This window comes from Eptatretus burgeri, chromosome 6 (genome assembly GCF_056783735.1).
Source record: "Eptatretus burgeri isolate ZD-2024b chromosome 6, Ebu_testis_v1, whole genome shotgun sequence".
In the NCBI taxonomy this organism is placed as follows: domain Eukaryota; kingdom Metazoa; phylum Chordata; class Myxini; order Myxiniformes; family Myxinidae; genus Eptatretus; species Eptatretus burgeri.
In genome coordinates, this window is record NC_140966.1 from 47,544,442 (window position 1) to 47,554,441 (window position 10,000).

The window sequence follows — 10,000 nt, forward strand, 5'->3', positions numbered from 1 at the left end:
TCGGATCTGGATCCAGACCTGAACCAAAATCGAATTGGTTTGTTCTCATCACCTTATCAACTCATCCACCAAGTTTTGTCATAACTCGTCCAAAACATTTTGAAATATCATGCGACATACCGTTTTTGGCCCCATTTCTCAATGGCGAGGATTCGCTTTTAAAAATTAAAAAAAAATATCGCATCCATATCCGGAAAAGAATCTTCACCAAAATCGAATCAATTCTTCCTTCCTCGTCATACCCCCCCCCCCCCCCCAACGTGTCCACCAAGTTTCATCCGAATCCGTCACAAACTTTTTGAGATATTGTGATATATATCGTTTTTAGCCCCATCTCTCAATGGTGCAGTATCACTTTAAAAATTCTTGTATCCAGATCCAGATCTTCATCAAAATTGAATCATTTCGTTCTTGTAACACACATTACCTATCCACCATGTTTGACAAGGAAGAAGTGATTAAATTTTGGTGAAGATGCAGATCTGTATCCAGATCCGAGAATTTTTTTTAAGTGATTCTTCACCATTGAGAGATTATAAGGCCAAACATTATACACAGGCATGGCATGATATCTCAAAAAGTTGTGGACGGATGAGGACAAACTTGGTGAATGAGTTGGATATGTGACAAGGACAAACCGTGATTATATTTTTTTTCGGGGCCAAGTTTCCCCGATCCAGAACGAATGTTCATGGTTTGAATAAAGTTGCTTCCTGTGTTGGTAAGACTGGTGCTTTCCACTTGGACATGGTGTGCTCTGTGCTGTCTGGAGAGTGAACACTCCCTTTAAAGCCGCTGTCACACCTTGACGTTTTAGCCAGCGTATGGCAACGTATCAAAATGTATGTAAAACGCTGGCGTACGCTGAACTATTGATGTTTTTTCCAGTTTTTGACGTATTCATAGCGAGTTGGACGTATGCATAACGTATTAGTAACATACACAAAACGTTTCGATAACATATAGATAACTTATACCTACGAATGCTTAGCGTGTTGTCGGTGTTCACAACCTATGCCCAACGATAGTCTAACTTATGCATGGCGCACGGCAGCGTATCGCCAATGATCACATGGCGTAGCGTATTAAAAGGCTGCGGCTCGACGATTCAAATCATAACCGCACTAGACATCGAAGTGTCAAGCCGCTGTCACACCTTGACGTTTTACCCAGCGTATGCCGACAAATGAAAAATTTGGCAAATACGCTGGCACACGTCGAATACGTTATGAGTAAGTTTTGTATACGTTAAGAGCACGCTGGCATATGTCGTAGTATGCCGAGTACATAGACAAATTTTCAGCATGTTGAAAATTTTTCGACGTATGACGCACACGTTCCGCATACGCTGGCCATAAGTTGTAGGCACGTTATGCGATCGTTGACACACGTCGACACACGTTACTTCTAAGTTACTCATCAGTCGAAACACGTCGAGGTAATGTTTAGCGTACCCGAAACTTATTTCTAACCTATGAGTAACGTGCTTTGAACCTATGTGTAACGTATCTCCAACGCATATTGACGTATGTAGATGTATTTGACGTCTTCCAGACGACCACAGAACTTACTGAACGTGTTTCTAACTTACAGCTACCGTATAATGGCATATTGGCAGCGTTTAGAGGAATTGGTACATAAAAATGGGGTTCACACAGGAGAAACCCATAAGTGTTCCAGACTCCATGGTTTTTTTTTTTTTCCTTCGGCATGACGGTGACGTTGACACTTTGATTTCTAGTGCGGTTATGATTTAAATCGTTGAGCGGCAGCCTATTAATTATATTATATTAGAACTGCACTAGAAATCGAAGTGTCAACATCACCGTCATGCTGAAGAAAAAAAAAACACAAAAAAAAACATGGAGTCTGGAACACTGACGCTAAACATTACCTCGACGTGTTTCGACTTATGAGTAACTTACAAGTAACGTGTGTCGACGATCGCGAAACGTGCCTACAACTTATGGCCAGTGTATGCGGAACGTGTGTGTCATACGCTGGCATACGTCGAAAAATTTTGAGCATGTTAAAATTTGTCGACGAGCTCGGCGTACTACGACGTATGCCAACGTACTACGACGTATGCCAACGTAATACGACGTATGCCAGCGTACTACGACGTATGCCAGCATGCTCTTTACGTAGACAAAAGTTACCATAACGTATTCGACGTATGCCAGCGTTTTAGACAAATTTTTCATACGTCGGCATATGCTGGCTAAATCGTCAGGTGTGACCGGCTTAACCTTTGAGGAGGACTTGAGTCGCCAACTCTGCCACCAGGGGGCAGGACCTTGCATGCTGTCCTGTCCTGTTGCGTTCACCAACGATGTCAGCTACTGGAAAATGTCTGAGGGCCCTAATTTAAAGGGGAACCCAAACGCATTTTTTTTTCTTCTGAAAAACCATTGAAAATCTAATCAGTTTAATTTGAAGGGAAAAAAAATTTGAAATTTTTTTGCCAATCACAAAGTGTGGAAAAAAAGCCCTGGAGTGAATATTTTCGATTTCGCCAGTGATGTCAGACTATGAACCCACCTTTATCCAAACGGCGGCTTTACCTAGAGAAACAGTGCATGCCGAGTTCGGATTCTGATACCGACTCCACCGTCATTAGTATACCTGAAGGTTATCAGGATGTTGAAACCGATCATTGGGATTTTGAAGAAACGATTGGAGACAAAATTAGGAATGGAAACTCTTTCGGGGGAATTGTGGAGCCATATCGTTTCGAGCCCTATGCGAGCAATTCAGAGGAAGAAGGCAGAAGTGAAGATGGAGGTGTTAATAAGATCAATATGCTGGTTGCATGTTAAATAAAGTTTGGTAGGTTTTGCTTTTCGTTGAATTGACAGTTTATAAGGGAGGGATTTTGTATTGATTGATAAATTGGTTTATATATTACTCGAGCAGAAATACCCATCATCGGCTGACACTGCGGACATAATGGGCGACAAATGCTTTGTCCCACCGCTGCAGGCTTACCAGGTGTCTTGTTTGTTTTGGGATCGTCCCATTTCATACTTTCCCCGGGCACCATTTGTATCCGTGAGATGTCGATGTCGCACTGCTGTGGAGGGGAGGGGGGAGGAGTACTATGGTGCAGAGGGGGTGTGGGGTGGTGGTGGGTATTGTTGGGGTGATGGTTGAGGGGAGAGTGATGCTATGGTGGAGAAGGGGTGTGAGAGGTGGTGGAGATTGTGTGGGGGATGGTTGAGGGGGGACCCTGAAAGTTTTAGCATCCCAGGCCAAATTCTCTTGAAGAAGATGATGATGATGATACATACACATTTTCTCTCCACTATAAATAGATGATGGCTCATTTGAGTTGTCGAAATTTGTGCTGATAATAGATAACTACTTGTCGGTGCTCTTGTGGCAACTGCCGGGGAATGGCAACAGATGTTTCATTCACTGCTCAAATTGTCCATGTACATGTGCCGGTAGCATGGTAGAGATGGTGTTACAGTTTTGAGCGACAGCTGCTTCCTCCGCTTAATGGTGGGGATGGCATTCTTTCTCAATTGTGGCACATAACCACAATTTCTAGCAATCTCTGTTGTTCCATAATGTGCTCTGTAAAATGTTCCGAGCACAAAAGCGAACATTTCATAGGTCAATCCATACTCAGGTATTTCGGACAAATCTTGGCCAACTTCTGGCAAACTTAGGTCTTTCGGACATTGGTGAAGCATGGAACCTCTCTGATCGTATTACTATACAAGCACCAAGGACGCAACAATTCGGCATTTTTATGGAAAATCGAAAATTATTTGCCGTTTGAGTTGAATTGTTCCATGATGTAACCCGTAAAACAGTACGGATCTGGTAATCTACTTCCAGGTGTGATGTCATGGCTAATCTGAAGGGGAAGATTTTGACCTTTAATCACAAATTTACCTACTTTGTAGTTCTAAAATCGGAAAAAGACACATCATATCTATTTTGTAGGGTATCAAGGGATAGATTAGCGTTGAGGTGGTATGAGCGTTTGGGTTCCCCTTTAAGGACTTCTTTAAAGGACTTTTCTTGTGTTCGCTTGGTCTGTTCGGGGCATGTAAGGGTAAGAGTATTGTTTTTGCTTTTTGGGGGGTTTTTTAACACAGTAAACCCTACAATATCATGGGTTCCAATACCACGGGTTTCTACCAATCACGGGCAACCTATTGTATGAATTTACCCAACCTTTGTGTGGACCGGTGTATGGCAAAAATCATTGTGGATTTACTCGAACTTTGAGTGGACCGGTGTGTAGGAGATTCCACAGTGGATTTACCTGGCATTTGAGTGGACCGATGTACGGGAAAAACCATTGCAGATTTACCAACATTTTCACAAGGCACCCGGAGCGAAGGCTCCCGTTCAACCATGGCTCATGGAATTAATTGAGGTGAAGGGATTTATGTCAGAGCAAGTTTTTAATGCCAAAGGGACAGGATTATTTTGGAAGTGGATGCCATCTTGTACCTTCCTGTCCAAGCAGGGAAGAACTGCTCAGACAGGTCAAGGTGGCAAAGGATCGGTTTTCCCTTCTTCTGTGTGGCAATGCAGCAGGCAACTTTGTCATGCTCCCGATGATCCAATAGCCATCGCAAGTTCTACATCCACATGTTTCTAACCTCCACCCTCCCCCAATAGCAGCATCATCATCATCTCCAAGCTAAGTCTTGTGTTTTCTATTTATGGCAAAGTACAGCACGAACAGTGCGTAATATGTTTACCCTCACCCATCTCGCTGTTTTGGAATACATTTTAAAAGTAACAGTCTTGTGTCTTTGTTTATTACCTCCGCCGCTGAAGGCGAAGGAGGTTATGTTTTCATCCCTCTCTCTCTCTGTTTGTTACTTGGTGAAAAAAATTTTTCGCCAAGTATGTTGGTCTGTAGTGTTTGTCTATCTGTCTGTTTGTTTGGTTGTTTGTTTGTCACACTATTTTTGGCCACAGCCTTCAAGCAATCGTTCTGAATTTTTGTGTGTGTGTGTGTGTGTGTGTGTGTGTGTGTGTGTGTGTGTGTGTGTGTGTGTGTGTGTGTGTGTGTGTGTGTGTGTGTGTGTGTGTGTGTGTGTGTGTGTGTGTGTGTGTGTGTGTGTGTGTGTGTGTGTGTGTGTGTGTGTGTGTGTGTGTGTGTGGGTGACTGGCCAAGGACAGCAACGCTTAATTTTCATGAAGATCCGAATCCAGATCCGGATCTGAGAACTTTTAAAGTGATTTTTCACCATTGAGAGATCGGGCCAAAAACGATATATAGCACAATATCTCAAAAAGTTATATGGATGGATTCACGCCAAACTTGGTGGAGAGGTTGGGTGTCTGACAAGGACTAATTGATTGGATCTTTGTGTAGATCCGAATCCGGATCCAGATCCGAGAATTTTTCAAGTGATTCTTCACCACTGAGAGAGAGGGCTAAACTAATAAATAGCACGATATCTGACAAAAAGTTGCAGACGTATTTGGATGAAACTTAGTAGGCAGGTTGGGTGTGTGACCACAACAAATCGTTTTGATTTTGGTGAAGATCTGAATCCGGATCCGGATACGAGAATTATTGAGTTTTTAAAGTGATTCTTCACTTTAACTCTGAGTGAGCTCTCCTGATGTTAAGTGTGGAGTCGAGTAGTTTCAGCCAATGTACATTATATGGGGTTTCATTGGTGTTTGCTTTACTTAAGGAGATAACTTCAACATACAAAACCCACCTTGATGGTTTGATAGCATTACAATTGGTGAGAGTAATCTACATAGCCCACTATTTAAATTATTGTATTAGATTTGGATCAGATCAGATGATGAACCATGCTCTGCACACAGCACAGTTTATATGGCTTGGTTTGCAATCCTGGATGGGTCGCCACTCTGACACAGGAAGTCAGGGCAGGAAATTGGAATTTGTTCAGGGTGCTGGTGATAGATTGTCTACTCTTTATGAAGGACACCATGGGATCTTTAACTTCCAGCAACCAATGCCAGCAGACCAGATGGGCCGTCAGTTTTACGCCCATCCGAGGAATGGCACATGCATTGATGAATCACCCTGTTTGTGAAACAATGCTACAGATGACGGTTTATATTTGTGTGGTGATTCAAACCCTAGGTAGACAGCTGAGAAGTTAATGTGCGTACCTCTAGGCCATTCTGTCAGCATATTAGATTTAGGGAGGATTTGAATTGGCAAAGTTTGACTGCAATACAATTTTGTACAGGCTGAAACAGCCATTCATCAAAAGCACATAAAGCCATATATAGAAAGAGGAAGAGAGAATTGAATTGAGAGAAATCAATTGAATAAATATATATTAAAGGGAGGGAGTATGACAAAGAATAATGAAGGTATCAGAGTTGGGGAGTTGGGGGACAAAAGAGGAGTAATGTTTGGAGAGGGCAGTGAGGATATGAGAACGTTTGGAACAAAAGGAATGAAGATAGGCCATAAACCTGTCATTCCTATAGATGTAAGATGTACATGATATGCATTTCTTCGTATCAGGTTGTGGCAGTTTCTGTGAAGTTTGTGGTTGCAGTGATGGATGCAAAGGCTTTTCCATTTAAGAAAGACAGTTCCTGTTGTGTAAAGCATCTCTGCGTGCTAATGAAAGCAAGAAAGACCTTGATCTCTGTGTTTAAAAGAACCATTCCCTGCATCATATTGCAGCTGTCAGTAAAGAATGCAGCGGTGACAGACAGAGTGTCATAACACTAAATGGTGCAACCCTCGTGAACAAATTGCTGCAAATAATGTACATTGATCTTAACTGGTCATGTACCTGGAGAAATGGGTGCTGAGAGCCAGGTGTTTGTGGTTGACATGGGAGTGGTGTGGGTGAAGAAGGCGGCAGCATGAGTAGACGACTTGGTAAGAGCACTGTACCTGCTTGCAATCCAGGTAGCAGTGATTGCCCTTGGCCCAGCCTAGCACATAGTGCACACGAGGAACATACATATTTTATGCATACAAAACAAACATTTCTGCATTCCACTATTGACAGAAAAATGAAAAATAGAAACATAACAAAGTGAAAGCAAGCATGAAATTAAATGATACGTAAACAAAGATGGAAATCTCAGAGCAGTTGAGATGTTTCGTAGAAATTGTGACAAAATTCTCGTGCATTTGGAAACATTGAGACTGGAGATGTGAATCAGGCCAGAAAGATAGTATCACAAATTAACTAGAAGGGCACTTGGTAGAGCACATACTTCCGCCACGTAATGCCTGATCGACGAGAACATATTGGACCCAATACATTTTTGAAACATCATTCTATATATCGTCTCTGGCCCCATCTCTGAATGGTGAAGAATCACTTAAAAAATTAAGAATTAAAAAATTGTCGTATCCAGATCCGGATTCGGATCTTCCCCAAAAATGAATCAATATTCCTTGTCACACTCTCAACTTGTTCACCAAATTTTGACCAAGTCCGTCCACAACTTTTTGAGATATCGTGTTGTATATCGTTTTGGCCCGATCTCTCAATGGTGAAGAATCACTGAAAAAAATTGTAGTAGCCGGATCCGGATCTTCAGCAAAATCTAATCAGTTTGCCCTTGTCACATTCCCAACCTGCCCACCAAATTTCATCCGGATCCGTCCACAACTTTTTGAGATATCCTGCAGGCAAACAAACAAACAAACAGACAAATAGACAGGGGTGAAAACATAACCTCCTTCCACCTTCGATGGTGGAGGTAATGACCCTCAAATATGGAGCACCACAATCGTGACAAATAGGTCAAGCAAAACAATTTTCATCATAGTTTGTTTGGGAAGTATCTTGTAAAAAGTGAAATTAGAAATTATGAAAACGAATAGAACAAAATTTGTGGAAGAATACTAATGTGCTGCAATCACACACTCAAACCAGAGGGAGAGCACTCGGTAGAGTGCAAAACCTCCGCCGCCAATACTACTGGGTCACTTAAGTGAACCTGATATCCTATTCATTGTAGGTCAAAACGGATCAGACTCTATTGAACCACGATTGAATAAACTAAACTAGATCGACGCGCATGTAGAAATGCCCAAAAATAAAAAATAAAAACGAAATTTTTTTGAAAAAAAAGTTGCAAAATTTGTTTTTTTTCTCGAACAATTTTTTTTTGGTGGGGGGGGGGGTTGGAAATCACTTAAAACATGTAGAAATGCAAAAAAAAAATTCAAATATTTTTCAAATAAAATCGAAATTTTTTTGAAAAAAGTTGCAAAATTTTGTTTGTTTTTTTTCTCACAAATTTTTTTTTGGGGTTGGAAATCACTTAAAACATGTAGAAAGGCAAAAACAAAAATTCAAATATTATTTCAAAATGGCCGCCATAGCGGCCATATTGGACTTTGGACCAAGTCCAAAATCTAATGGCATGATCCTTGGACCATACCTAATCCCCCCACCAAGTTTCATTGAAATCCGTCCAGGATTTTTTCCCTAATACTGTTCACAAACAAACAGACAAACAAACAGACAGGGGTGAAAACAGTAACCTCCGTCCATCTTCGATGGCGGAGGTTAACTAGAGGGGAGCACTCGGGAGAGTGCAAAACCTCCGCCGCCAATACTGCTGTGAACACTCAAGTCAACGTTATATCTTATTCATTAAATATGTCAACAGTGCTGACAGTTATAGTTCTTTTCTCCAACATTTTGTTTTGGGGGGGGAGGGGGTTGTAAATCACTTAAAACATGCAGAAATGCAAAAAAAAGAAATCGAAATTTTGTTGAAAAAAAAAGTTGCAAAATTTTTTTTTTCTCTAACAATTTTTTTTTGGGGGGGGTTGGAAATCACTTAAAACATGTAGAAATACAAAAAAAAATTTCTCTAACAATTTTTTTTTTGGGGGGGGGGTTGGAAATCATTTAAAACATGTGGAAATGGAAAAAAAAACATTTTCTCTCACAAATTTTTTGGGGGGGGGGTAACAATTTTTTTTTGGGGGGGTTGGAAATCACTTAAAACATGTAGACATGCAAAAAAATTCTTTTTGGGGCAGGGGTAACAATTTTTTTGGGGGGGTTGAAAATCACTTAAAACATGTAGAAATGCAAAAAAAAAATTTCTCTAACTTTTTTTTTTGGGGGGAGGGGTTGGAAATCACTAAAAACATGTCGAAATGCAAAAAATATATATTTTCTCTAACAATTTTTTTTTTGGGGGGGGGTTAGAAACCACTTAAAACATGTAGAAATGCAAAAATATATACATTTCTCTATTTTTGGGTGGGGGGTAACAATTTTTTGGGGAGGTTGGAAATCACTTAAAACATGTACAAATGCAAAAAAAAATTCTCTAACAATTTTTTTTTGGGGGGGGGGGGGAACCAAGTCCAAAATTTAATGGCATGATCCTTGGACCATACCTTACCCCCCCCCCCCCCACCAAGTTTCGTCGAAATCCGTCGAGGAGTTTTTCCTTAATACTGTTCACAAACAAACGAACAAACAAACAGAAAGGGGTGAAAACAGTAACCTCCATCCATCTTCGAAGATGGCGGAGGTTAATAATAAACACCATTCCACCAACTTTTGCATACATTTTCTCAAAAAAGTTATATACCTCAGCTGCATATCTGGCCCAAAGCTGTCAGTGGAGAACCCTGGACCCATTGTTGATGCGAGGCTGGTCAGAGGTGCTAGAGGGTGAGGTGGAAGGTTGTTTGGCGATGCCTCACTGCTGGGTGGCAGCCCAGCTGGAGAAACTACAGAGCCAGGTGACAGGTTTGATGTCTGTATCATACCAGTGGACGAGTGACCCAACTGGGGTGGCATAGATCGAAGTGGTAAGCAGGGTGGCGGTGCGAGCAATTGGTAGCTGTATGGTCTGGATGGTGTGCCAATTGGTTGTGAGAGGGTGGGCCTCTCCATCTGGACAGATAAAGACACAAATCAGAAACTTAAAACACACAAAACACAAAGTATACTCTGCCGCAGATCAGTACTTGTATTCATTTTTTTAGCCCCCAACCGGACATGAACCCAGCTGGAGATAAATATTTTGGTGCTGT

General features: G+C 41.4%; 1 protein-coding gene across 3 annotated transcripts in view; it reads right to left on the minus strand.

The window, feature by feature from the left end:
* LOC147024706 (neuronal PAS domain-containing protein 2-like) overlaps nucleotides 1-10,000 on the minus strand; it is a 189,973-nt gene that overhangs the window by 7,796 nt on the left and 172,177 nt on the right. For all 3 annotated transcript variants that reach the window (XM_085884878.1, XM_085884877.1, XM_085884880.1), the window contains exons 19-20: nucleotides 9,553-9,860; nucleotides 6,768-6,912 (exon numbers count right to left, since the gene is read on the minus strand). In XM_085884878.1, coding sequence (XP_085741004.1) covers nucleotides 6,768-6,912; nucleotides 9,553-9,860 — 453 coding nt within the window. The remainder of the gene's footprint in view (nucleotides 1-6,767; nucleotides 6,913-9,552; nucleotides 9,861-10,000) is intronic.